At 33.7% G+C, this 13793-nt stretch overlaps 2 protein-coding genes across 2 annotated transcripts in view; one reads left to right on the forward strand and one right to left on the reverse strand.

The window, feature by feature from the left end:
- Positions 1-3753, forward strand: part of Grip (Glutamate receptor interacting protein) — a 30443-nt gene extending 26690 nt beyond the window's left edge. The window contains exons 10-17 of the mRNA XM_088258382.1: positions 29-174; positions 263-647; positions 734-889; positions 977-1162; positions 1250-1855; positions 1941-2137; positions 2295-2393; positions 2474-3753. Of these exons, the coding sequence (XP_088114508.1) occupies positions 29-174; positions 263-647; positions 734-889; positions 977-1162; positions 1250-1855; positions 1941-2137; positions 2295-2393; positions 2474-2542 (1844 nt within the window). The 3' untranslated portion in view covers positions 2543-3753. The remainder of the gene's footprint in view (positions 1-28; positions 175-262; positions 648-733; positions 890-976; positions 1163-1249; positions 1856-1940; positions 2138-2294; positions 2394-2473) is intronic.
- A 1030-nt stretch (positions 3754-4783) lies between these two features.
- omd (integrator complex subunit 5 omd) lies at positions 4784-13703 on the reverse strand. Its single transcript, XM_088258364.1, has 16 exons — positions 13280-13703; positions 13038-13188; positions 12335-12442; positions 12059-12249; positions 11508-11631; positions 10165-10332; positions 9728-9886; positions 9324-9642; positions 8625-8923; positions 8333-8553; positions 8069-8254; positions 7532-7648; positions 7275-7440; positions 6724-6860; positions 5822-5906; positions 4784-5035 (listed from the first exon to the last, which is right to left on the reverse strand). Exons 1-16 carry the CDS (start codon positions 13493-13495, stop codon positions 4884-4886), a joined length of 2799 nt encoding a protein of 932 aa, XP_088114490.1. The 5' UTR covers positions 13496-13703; the 3' UTR covers positions 4784-4883.
- Between the last annotated feature and the right edge of the window lie 90 nt (positions 13704-13793).

Raw genomic sequence — 13793 nt, forward strand, 5'->3', positions numbered from 1 at the left:
TTGAGTTGATTTCCTAATGTCGATCCAGGTAATAAGCACAGAGGACAAAATGCCGATGAACCTATGATAATTTCACATATCAAAATTGGTTCAGTAGCGTACAGGAGTGGTACGTTGGCTGTCGGAGATCAGCTGATAGCGATAGATTCTCAACCACTAAATAATCTCTCTTTGGTACGTACTTGCATATTATTTATATTTCTATTCTTATTTACTTATGAAATGTGAAATCAATTTAAAGATTTTTTTATTACCATCAAAGGATGCGGCATTCAATATTCTTCAAAATTTTCCTGATGACATAATAACGCTAACAGTCCGGAAAATGGATAAAAGAAATGACTGGAGAGACGCTTGTACCGCTACAATGAAGCCCTCCAACTTTAACTACGGGATCGAATCACCATGCTCAGTTAGTTCTTCTATCAATTCTGGAAGTACATACGCTAGAGTTGTAAAAAACAGTCATCCCTTAAGCGAAAAAATAAATAATTCTGATAATAATAATGTCAATAGAGAGATGAATCATTGCGAAGAAACAGTATTTGATGTAGAATTAATCAAACAAAATGAGGGGCCACTGGGACTCACCATTGCCGGAAGTGAAGATGCCACACAACCAATCGTATTAAGTGGATTGATTAAAGGTAGGTAATGTAAAATACGTTAATTCAAATGGCTTTATAGTTCTTTAAATACATAATTGCACCAAGAATTGTTTTTTTTTTCATAGGTGGAATAGCGGAAAAATCCGGACTATTGAAAATAGGTGACCAGATTTTATCAATAAATGGACAAAGTGTTTATCAAAAACCTTTATCTGAAGCAATTAACATGCTTCAAAATTCTGGCCAGCGAGTTCTTTTAAAAATATTAAGGAAAGGGCAATGTACGATTTTTTAAGATATTTTCATACATATTTGAAAAAGATTATATTGTTTTGTCACTGAATATGAAATAAATCATTTTTAAACAGACGGAGCCGCATCGAAGATAACTGTTCCTGTGATAGTAGAAAAAATTCCTTATAATAATCGAGATTCTAATAACTTCACCAATAACTCGCAGTCCAGTCCAGGGCTGGCATCCATCGACAGCGCCGTGGAGTCCTGGGACAGTCAACCTCCACTCCCCGGTTCCTCGAGAGACAACATATTGACTGGTAACGAAAATTTCAAGCGCTTTCTTTTTACAATGTGTTCATTCTTATTTGTTACAACTTACATACATATTCATTTACAAATTATAGGTAAAGATGAATGTACGGATCCCACAGACAATCAATTTAAAAATAATGAAAACCGAATGTCATATTTACCTACAGATGAAAACAAACTACTCGCTTCCGGATATAGAATTCAAGAAAACTCACAAACGGAATCAAACGAACTTCCTTTACCTAATTATAGTTTCACTAACACGTTACGAACATTCAAAGCTGAAAAGAGTCCATTCACAAGTGAAAATATTAATAGATTTAAATTAAACGAAAACTTTAATCAAAACTACGAGGGGACCAATTTTGCATTAAACCACTACAATAGGAATGGGAACAGCGAGCCATACTGCAATGAAGACCAACTTAATATGTTGAATAAACCCGATTCCAATAACGGTTGCTTCAAGGACTCCAGTCCTTTCAATATGCACCCTTCTCAGTTGAGACCGTCGCACAAACGGATCCACGACAACAATTCCGATAGTGGATCGAGTGGGAATAATAGCGCTTTTTCAAATATGTCAGAAAATAACGGACAACGTAAACACTACGACGGACAAAAAAATATAGGGAACTTTCAACATTCTACTACTTATCAGCTTCCGGGAACATCAGCTTATGACTCGGAACTACAAGGTAATATATATTGTAACATAATAACAACGAAATTAAAAATATTTGATTACCTCGTTATTGAGTTTATGCAGTTACTTATTTTCAGGTTTCTATAATTTAGATTCTGTAGCCAACCAAGGAACAATTCACCATGTCACCCTTTATAAAGATGTAATTTACGATGACTACGGTTTTTCCGTGTCGGATGGCCTATACGAAAGAGGGGTTTACATCAATCGAATAAGGAAAGGTGGACCTGCAGATATTGTCGGATTACTCAGGCCATTTGATAGGATTTTACAGGTAATTTAGAAACCACAATGATCATTCAATAATTTATTTCATCCCCTCATACTCTACTGATGATCTTATATACATACACACATGATAAACCTTAACAAGTGTTTCGAAAAAGTTGAAAATAAAATATATATAAATATATTATTCATTATTATTTTAGGTTAATGGAACCAGAACTGTGGACTTCGACTGTTGCCTCACTGTTCCTCTTATAGCATCGGCAGGAGACAGGATCGAACTAGTTTTACAGAGGCTTAAGGTTTATTTTTTAGCCATTTTAAAAATAAAATACAGAAATTATGTTTAGGAATACATAAATAATAAATAATATTGTTTCAGGACTCATGGGGTGATGAAAATAATGGAAATTCAACAGAATCAAATAATGTGGTTACGAAAACCATATAATGCAAATAAATACAGAACAATCGACAAAATTCATAAATCAAATTTTCTCTTCATCAGATGACCGAAAGGTAATTCGGAGAAATTAACTTATGAATTGGGCATTGAGGCTTTAATTTTTTAGTTACACATGTATGTTTATATTACCAGAATAAGACATGGTTTACACAGCGTAAACCAGTGTCCGAGTTAATCAAGACAGTTACTAACTCCATTTAATAAGCTTGAGTAAAAAATTCCATGTTCAATTCGTAGACAGCAACTCTGTCAATATGTTTTCATTAATTGATTCGGCAGTCACTTTGTGGTAAAATCTATCCATTTTTAATTAATGTTTTACTTAGTACGGTGTTTGAAAATGATGCGGAATGCATCGAAACACGTGTCACAGTAGATTTTAAGAAATAGTGGTATTTACTACGTAAAACATTAATTAAAAATCTGTCAATATGTTTACACAGGTCTAGTGGCTGGAATGTTACTTGTCAACCCGTAAGCCAGTTACTCCGTATACACCGAGCCCATACCAATACATACATGTTTACTATCTGAATATCTCTGGGTACCTACTATATAGAAGACATAGTATAATCGTAGATAATTAATTAGTACAATTCACATTACATTTATCATAAGTATCAATGATGTGTTCAAGCCATTCGCAAATTATATAAATATTATTTACTGTGTACATATTTTGAAACATTGTTTTAAGAAGTCGTTCGGGTATTTATATTAAGGTCACAGAAATAAATATTTAACAAAAGTGTATATATTATATAGTACGACTACTAATCGAATATAAGCGTATCATATTTGTCGGTATCGAAACCAAACAAAAATTTATATTACCTGTATAATCCTGGTAAAAAATATCATTTCTGATTAATAATTCTATTATGTCATTCACATGAGGACAACTGCGAAGCTAGTCATTAAGCTATTCCACTAAAACAGTCTTTAATAGATGTTCCGAGACAATGAAATGACCTTGAGAGATATTTAAGACAATTGTTTTCCAAACAATTATTAAAATGCTCTCTGAGTTTCGAAGCAGATATCTTCCTCCATCACTCGCACACTAGATTGGACTGTCTTTTAGCCTTTTGAAAATACAAGCCCTTAGCCAGATACCAGCACATAAAAAAAAACATTAGTCAACCATCAAAACATTCTCACTAGCAATAATAAAAATTTACAGGTAGTAGCAAATATATCTGTCAGACAAATATTCTAACTGCCTACGATATTATTTTGTTATTTGTGAATGTGACATCTTAGAATGGATTTTGTCAATGTCCTGTTTTAGTTGAATGGCTAGATTTGCAATTGTTCTTGTGTATATGATGCATAAATTGGTGACAAGATAGTTTCATCTACTTTGTAATATGTTTATACCATTAGTGTTTTGTATGTTTTGATCGAGTTTGTAAAAATAAAAAATAAAAACAGTTTAACTATTGTACTCGGTGATTTTTTTTCTTCTAAATGACTGTAATTACCGAACATGATAAAAATAAATGGCACTTTATAAATTATCCAATATTATTATTATCAACGATTGTAACCATAACTTACTAAGAGACATTAAAAACCTTAGTTACCTAAAATTAAATGCCATGTGTAGGTATTTAAAACACCGGGTTGGAATGCACTCATCCACCCCGATCAGCATGACATAGGGAACAAATAGAAATACAGTAAAAATGAATAATATACACTCTAACATGTACATAATACTACAAGTTAAATAAACATAAATTGTTTAGTTAAGAGTTTGTGTACTATGTACGTAAATATTCTAAAAAATGTTATCTTACTTGTTAAGCAAGGGAAATGAAATTACATACAAACTTACTTTGTATAACAAAATGTACTTTTAAATATTTTATACTTAAAATAGTTCAAAAACTTTCTGTGTTTTTGTAGAAAATGGGACACCAAAAATAACACTGAAAAAGAAAATATTGATGTACCTACCTATATCCACTTACTATAAATTATTTTGATTAACAGCAACAAAATTTTTGAGTGTTATTGCCTAGAATTTTCACTCATGAATTACATGAAATTATAGTAACTTTAAACATAAAGAATAAATCCACTCACGAGTAGGCATAGGCTATGCAACTTAAAAAGTTGAAGCCTGAGTAGGGTCGTGATAAGCGGTGTTGCACAAGCCGTATCTAGATTTCAGAGTCACTTGGACGTTAGGTAATTTAAAAAAAAAACAATATTAAAAACATTATATTTATTAACTAATGTTTTTTTTTTTTTAAATGTGTATTTATGTAAAATATTACAATTTATTGACATATATAATTATTTACAATAAACTACATCATTAGGATGTACTTTCTTCTGTTTGGTGCATGTCCAAAAACATCAAAGGATAAAGGTGACCAATAGTAGCGATATTCTTTTGTATTAACACCCTCAATGTGTCGGTGTACTGGGGCAAAGGTTTCGACTGACTCGGATCTCGCCAATGAAGACCTACAATGATAAAAGCTACTTATTCTCAACCTGTCATTCAGATAAATTAAGTATAAGGTGTGGTAAGATCTGATATATAGTCAGTGCCAAATAAAAGCCCAGTAAAAGAGGCAACATCATATCAGCCATCATCAGCAAACTTTGTTTCGAATTTTATCCACACAATTTAAATCAACTTCTTCAGATTCAACTTGATTCCATCCCATAAAATTGGGGTGTAATAGTCTCAGAGGACATTCAGAACTAAAAGTATTTTAAAATTGAATTCTACTAATTTCAAATAAGTTATAAGTGCTGTGGACAGATGGGATTTAACTATGCCAGATGTTAGTTCTAATATGTAAATGACCATATTAGCAAAAAATATAAGGGGTGTCGAATATTAATAATTTTCATTGCATCAAATATGGGTTGTTGACATTTTGCAGTTTTCGGCAATCGACATGAAGTTCAATACATATAGAGAATTTTATAATCGACCAATCCTTGAAATGGTTTGAATTTCGCAGAGATGTTACAAAGATGTTACAATTTTTTGGTCATCATCTCGGCAACTCACCGCCCACTGAAGTATAAATAAGAATGCAGCAATGGCTACTGCACGAGAGATCACATTTTGGAATCATTAATGATCTTATTTTAAATTGCATAAATCAGGGTTTGGGTCCAAAGTTGACATACGTGAGAATGTGCACTAGGTCTAGGTAGGTAGGGGTAATGCAGTTTTCCGATGTAAACATTACTAATCTAATTGACAGCATAGAATTGAGGCACTGATAAACTCACCCGAGGCATCGCGAGTAAAGAGAGCGGGTGAAGGGACATTATCTCTCATATAGTTCCAAACACAATCCCGCAATATTTGTACAATCTGAAATAGTCATGTCATTATTACAATTAATACCAATGCTAAGACATAATTCAACATGGCAGCTAACGCGATAGGGTTGGAATCCCTAAAAATATACATTTAGATTTCAATGCTGCCCAAAATAATTTCGAATCAATTTTCTGTATGTTATTAGTGCAATTACATCAATTTTGTAGGTACATAATGCCTGACCGATTTAATTAGTCTTGAAGCTCATTCTGATCAACTGACCGTATTCTTCTTTTATTGATTCCCTTCCCTTTTTCAACCCTTATATACACCCAATGGTGCATAGAGCACTTTATTGTATGGACGCAATATATTTCACCATACACATAATTACAAATTACAATGATGTGCCCTCACTGAGTTTTCCCCTGCCGAAGGCGCATTTTTTACATGAAGGCAAGGTGATCAATCCTATGCTTCAGGTACCATTCCAAGGTAATTTTTAATATTTAATAAACATTAGAATGAAAAATCACTAATATTTATTTTCGTCCCTGGAAATCAAACCTAGCACCTCCAGCATGGTAGCCAAATGCACTAACCATTACAAGGGTGGACAATATTTACTTTAAATTATTTCAAAGAACTAAATTTCATCAATGTGATTGTGTGATGACTTGTTCATTTATACATAGAGGTATACAAAATCATCACTCATTTAGTGACTTAAGTGGATACTTTATTCCTCGAAAATTGAGAATTCAAATAGTTTAATGCTATACTGAACCAATTACTGGAGTAAAAAGGTCATACAAATATACGTGTTTATGTAATAGAAAACATCGTAAAATACATAGTATGTACATACCTCGATAGCTTTCAAATGGGGAATCATCTTACTGATGTAATTCAAGGGGGCCGGCAATAGTTGTCCACGGTACATGATGTCCAGTAACTCAATAGTTACTTCATTTAGGCCTTCATCATCTCCATCGTTATATTTATCTGTAAAATTTATTTATGTACAATTGGATCATTCCTCAAATAAACCGTTTTTATTAAGACATTCTGAACTCGTATTTAAATATATGAGGGGGTTCATTCTAAACCTTAATTGGATTTTTGATCTAATATTTTTAAATAATATATTTTAAAATAATAGAAATCGTAACAATCTCCAGGAAATTCAGGAATGGAATTCGAAGAAGATAAATTTATAATAATTAAAAGTTTTGTTTTTGTTATTATAAACATTAACACTATTAAGCCATCATATTGGTGCTCCATAGATGAGAATCAGCTACTTTTAGTTACATTTTAGAGCCATTTAGTAATATAAAGTTAATTTATACTTTTTTTCTTTAAACTTAAAAAAAGATGTTCAAGATATCGGATTGAAATTGATATTGTAGTTCAAACCTGATTTAGCTCCATATTGTTGGATAAGTGTAGCGACAACGGCTCTCAATAGAACGGAACAGTAACAGAGGGCGGGACGGAAGTAGCTGAGCATCCGGATAAAATGCCACACGAGAGGGTAACCATCGAATACTTGGCGGATATAAAGCTCACGTTCAATGCTCACCTATAAGACAAATTTGGATAAATATTATGCACAATCAAAAATAAGTACGTAATTTTCATACGTGTAACAATCTTTAGTAATCGTAAAATACCTTTGTGAAATCTTCATCCGGCCACGGGAGTCCATTGTACATCACATCCGGAGATACTAACTCTACCAAAAGCAGAGAAACGCAGCTCATTCCATCCAGGCAATCACCATTATCCTCCTTCAAAATTGATAAATTTTGAAAAATAAAATTAAAAATAAACCTTTCTATTATAATCTGTTATATAAAAATATATATTGAAAATAATAAATATAGTGGAATCCTACTATTGTTAAACAATTAATTAGAGGAGACTTTTTGAATTGTGAGTTGCACAAATGACAACTTTTCCACGGATAAATAATGTATGTTGGATAAAACCTAAAAATTTGGTACATGAAATAAATTATTTTCCCTTATAAGTACTGTACTGAGGAATGCTGTTGTAAGTAAGGCGGAGATGGCACGTTATTATTTGGATGCATGGGGTTTTATTACTATATCCAATGAATATGTAGTCTGTGATTTTCTCTAAAAGGTAGACCGCGAAAACTTAGAAATGTGCACATACACACTTGCACGCTATAAAGTAGTACATACCATGCATGCCATGATAGCTCCTAAGAGCAGCTCCACTTCGGTACTAGTTTGGGAAAGAGTTGCAACATTTGTATTTTGTGAGGAGCTCACATTACTGTTATTTTTATTTACTTTTCTGGCACCTTTTCCGATTATTCCGGCATGGAACACAGAAGTGTGGCTTTGAGTGAGTTGTGTCAGTGGGGCCTAAAACATAAATAAGATAGATAAGCATCCTAAAGAAAAATTTAAAAGCAATTATAAAGAGTAAGAAGCATCACTCACTTGTTTATGATTTTGGAACATTAATAAATCATCTTTGCTACTTTCAAAGTTTGCAATATTCTCCAAACTGTCTTTAACTTTCGCTCCGAACATTGCCGATTCACGAAATAAAGCGGTTTCCAATAACTCTCTTAGTGCGACAGATCTGGCCACGGTACTTACACACATGCGACGAAATATCCTATATGCTGTTTGTGAGCCTTTCATTTGCATTGTTATATCTGCAATAGGAAAACTGTTAACATTTTGCAAAAATTAAGAACTGATTTTTAATAATTATTATGTTACTCGCCTTTTTCGTGTAAACATCTAAATAAGTACTTGACATTGGCTTGAGTTATTTTCATTATGACCTCCACATCGAGTAAGTTGTTCTGCGGATTTGGTACATTGATGAGATCGATCATTGTGGCCATAGCGTGACAAATATGCATAGAATTTTTTCTCTGATATTCTTCATCAATAACGTTATCGTGAGTCACAACAGAAACTTGTTCGTTTAAAACTGTAGCTAATCGAAGTAAATTCAGTTCGCTAACCTTTGATATAATTTTATTCTGCAACTGAATAACTTTACCAGTATTCTCCCATCTGAAACGACCACAAGCATTTCACATTTTTTAAAAAACATTTACAATTTTATTTTGTAATTATGATAGTCTGATAAAAGTACACTGACAAAAGTGGTACCTATAAACTAGTAGGATTATCTATTCTCCGGGTGGTGTTTTTATGGAGCCCAAAGTTATTATTATGTGTTTCAAGAAATTATAGTCTATAAATTCTACAAATTACGCAAAATGACCAGCCCCAAAGGCTGGTGAATTTAAAGGGCACCGGCACACAAAGTGTTTATACTTTAATATGGCAATTAAACAGTTTGACAAAAGATGCCATCATAAAGTAAAACAATTGTCACAAAAAAACAGTCATAAATTGTGTTAAATATTAATAACAAATATATATAAATACTAGTTGTCAGTACACAAACCTCAAGAGTGTAGACATATTATGACAAAATCTTTCCAAGCAAGTTTCACGTCGCAATTTAGTTCCTTTCTTATCTTCCGTAGGATATTCCTCTGGGAGTGCTACGGCATTTGTAGCTTCCCGGATAGCATTTTCGTGCGCTTGTCGCACTAATGCTATTATTCTATTAGGCTCCGTAGACTGATCAGTAGTATCCACAGTCGCCCTCATTGCTAAACTGCTAGACACAATTCTAACCAACAGAGCCAGTGTCTTGTCATCTTGGGAATTTTGCAATAAGTAGCTAACTGTACTGATAAAAACACCTGTGGATTGGTAGCCTGCAAATTCATAATTAACAAATAAATAATTAGAGTATATTATACGTACACATGTATACATCTCAACACATGGAAAAAAACTTACTTATCAAAATGGTAACTCTAGCTATTGAGTATTTCTCTAAAACAGATCCGAATATTAATTTTCTCCGTATATTGGCGATGTCTCCCTCGATGCTATCCAGCAGAGGAATTTTTGTTTCGGAAGAGCGAACATCTGTTTCCATCTTTTGCAGCAAATGCTCTTTTCAAAAAATAAAAATAAAAATGGTTAGTATATATTAAAAATAAATAAAATAAAATATAAACATTGTAATAATTCTATGTTTCCGTTGTGCTGAGTTGTGTGTTTTAAAAAATAGAAACATAAAAAAAATACAAAAATAAATAAGCCTTAAGCATAAGTTACTGTGATGTCGGCAAATTTAAGTTAAACGTTTTTGAAAGACGGCCGATGATTTAAGAAATTGACATATCGTTTTTCCATTCAACTATGTTTGTACTGTAATGTATTCTGATTACCAAGCAGCTCCCTGCAGAACAGGTTCTGCGGTGCCCAATCCAAGAGCAGGAGGAAGACGGGAGCGTGTGCGCGTACACACAGGGACACCAGAGAGGACCTCGCCGAGCCCAACCCGGGAATCCCCTTCTCGCAGGCCCGGACCAACTTCTCCAGCATCCCGGCTGAAGCTGACGAACCAATCAAACAAAAAATATTTATATGTATTGCTTGCTGAAGGTTCTGATTACATTAATAAAACAATAATAAAACCCTTATCCGCACCCCAATGGTGCATAGGGCACTGCGTCATATTAACGCAGTGTTATCTTGATCGTTTACACATGAAGGAAAGGTGATCAGCCCTCCGCTTCAGGTACCAGTCCAGGGTAATATTGAATAAATATTACAGTGAAAAAATCACTCATTTATTTTACCCCCCCTGGGAATCGAACCCGGATCCTCCAGAACGGTAGCCGAGCGTGCTGACCATTACACTAAGGAGGCGGACATTACATTAGCTACTCAAAAAGGTTTGGCAGTAATTTGCTCCAGTAACTTATATTTTATTATAACTTGCACAGCATAAATTTGAATGGAGGTATAATAACTACAAAGTTCGCTCTAAGAAAAATAAGTATTTTTTCTTTAGAGTTTGTGACTTTTGTTTATTTATTTAAACTTCATGTACAGAAAATAAATAAGTACATTGGGGGGCTTATTGCTAAAAAACAATATCTTCCAACCAACCAAAAGCAGTCTAGTGATATTGATCAAAACGTTTGATGCTATATAAAGCTGTTTACAATCAGAGGGTAGATAGTGATTGAACATTTAAAAGAATTCTAATAATAAATAGTAATGTCTCAGACGTTTCTTAAAAGTTATAAGACTTACTTTTGTCGCCTGTTAACTGATAACCATTTAACAGGTAAATTGGTCGATAGATCAATAAATCTGTTGGAAGTAGACTAAATTTGTAGAAACATCAGTAGTATCAAGAACGATAATAAAATCAAGTGATCTCTTTGGTTCCCTATATACATAGCTTGAAAATGCAAATAAACATACAGTAAAAGGATTTAAATTTGAAATTGTAGAGGCCAAAATAATAAATTATTTAGAATTTGCAAATCTAAAAACTAAAACAAAAGAAAACAATTTCGAACACAAACCGATGCGAGGCAGTTTTGTATGAAAACAAAAAACACGGAAAGTAAACAATTTGGGGACAAAAATTTAAAAATATTTTTTAAATACCGTTCCCTTAATTCATGAGCTTTTACTGTATTTACAATTAATTTCATACAAAATAATATTTTTTGATCTAATTTTAAAATAATTTTTGTAATGGATTAATACTCACATGTAACATTAATGTCCTTAGTTAATGCTTTTAATACAATGTCTGATTTAGTAGCCAGTTGCATTAAGTAGGGAATGATCGCTCGTCGCCTCTCTGTATCCCCCCCATCCAGATTAAGACTCTCCTATAAATAAAACCAAGAGATTAATTTCAAATCTTAAGGAAGTACGCCTCTATTTTAAAGAGTCTTAGCAGCCTTTTACCAGGCAATAACTGTGAAAATATTCTTAAATTTTATCCACTTATGACAAGTTCCAACTTCCTACCGCATATAGAAAAAGGCTTTTCTCTCACATTCGGCATATAGCCAGAGAGCAGGTGAATTTAGAGAAGCTGGTAATAACAGAGGGCGATCTCCCACAAGATGGAACAATTACATAAAGAATTAATAATGCAGTCCTCATTAATAATGCAGGCCCAGAACCGGGAGTAAATAGTACATCTAGTGCCCTACATCCCAGGAGACCATGAACATTACAAGGTTCGCACTCAAATGTCATCCGACTCCATTACAGTACGCATGAATACCCGCCTGCTTCATTATTCATTACCTGAAACATCTGAAGGAGAGCTTGGCGAATGTGAGCAAAGTGAAGCGGAGAGAGGTGTGTCAAGATGGCCACCACGTGGTCAATGTTCTGCGGAGAAGAGTTTTGCAAGGCGAGCTCCAGGGCACGAGGCACCACCAGAGAAGGGTCACAGCGCCCGACGTGCCCCACGAGCCAGTCACACTGGCTGCTGCCTGTTTCCGATAACCGTAAATTAATGAATACATCTATCATAGTTCTCAAACAACCTAACCCTTCTATTCGCAAGTAGATATTTACCTAACATCATATCAATACATCTAACACGATCTGCCCCATCCAGTCTGCTGAGGGACACCGTCGCAACATTCAGGAGAGCTCTGACGGTGTCGCAATTCTGCAAAGCGGCTGTAAACACATGTTGATAGATTAAATATAAACGAACACAAATAACATAAGAAAATATTGCATAAATGTGTTAAATGAGTTCTATAATATCTTAAATATTAAAAACGTTTTTCAATACATAGTATGGATTAGAGATGCCCTAATTGACTAGTCAGCCAATATAACAATTCGCACACTTTGTCAATTATGTAGTCAGTAATTAGCTTAACAGTCAAACCATATTTTCACAGTTATTAGACACAGAAAAAATCTCCTTATTTCAAATCAAATAATCATAATCAGCATGCTATATTATTTATTTAGGTTTGTTTTTTTTGTATCAATATTATTGACCAATAGTAGATTAGGCAACAACTAAAAGGGTTAGCTTTTCTGGTGATTCTGCTCAAGACTGTATATTTTCTCTACATTGTCCCCAAATCTAAGAAAAGCCCGTTTAGAATAGTCGGCTAAGCAGGCTAATCAGCATTTTAAAAAAAAACAGTAATCGGTGCATCTCTAGTATAAATATTAAATCATTCAGTTGTAATAATATATTGATATTCATAATATTTTGGTGGGAGTCTATAAAAAAAATTGTTAATTGAATAATTACATGTGCTGTTGGCGTTACTTCCGGCTATTCCTTTCAGAATGTTGATACTCCAAGGTGCCAAGATCTGAGACCAAGGAACTTCCAAATCACATAGTGCAGGAGCGATAAGCAAAACCGCTTCTATTGGTGAATTTCCCACTCCAGATTCATTCTAAACACACATACAGATCGGAAATATGAAATTTGATTATTGTATATATATTTTAAGTGTACGAATAGGTTTGTACATTTACGGTACCTACCTCATACTCCGATTGATTCATAAATTTTGCAACAGCTTCGTGAAAAACCATAGCAAAATACTCCAAAACCGCCTCTCTCGCTGCTGGAAATGATTTCAGCAGGCTAATTGCAGTTTTAGTTAGTTCCAATACATTTTGAAGCCCTCTTGTTGCCCCATAAATAAAGGCTCTTAATTCTGAAAGCGGATCAACCGCTGAACTGTTTAAAGGCGGCATTACTGCAAACAATATCCAAACATAAAATTGTGTTTTCTCAATAACTATAAAAAATCACTAACGCTTGCTATACAATACACTAATTAATAATGTATGGGATCCAATGTTAATGTAAATTTAATTTTCTGTATTTTAACCTCAACAAAATGACAACAACCGAGCAAAATAATAAAATCAAATGACACCAGACAAAATCATAGACGAAGGTGCGAAACAAAGATTACTGGATATACTATCAGTGCACGGAAGTACCTAATGCTAAAGTTTTAGTGAAAAATCCCCACCAGGTCCGAAAATC

This window comes from Brachycentrus maculatus, unplaced genomic scaffold (assembly GCF_059751285.1).
Source record: "Brachycentrus maculatus isolate JH-2025_06_01 unplaced genomic scaffold, ASM5975128v1 h1tg000093l, whole genome shotgun sequence".
Lineage (NCBI taxonomy): Eukaryota > Metazoa > Arthropoda > Insecta > Trichoptera > Brachycentridae > Brachycentrus > Brachycentrus maculatus.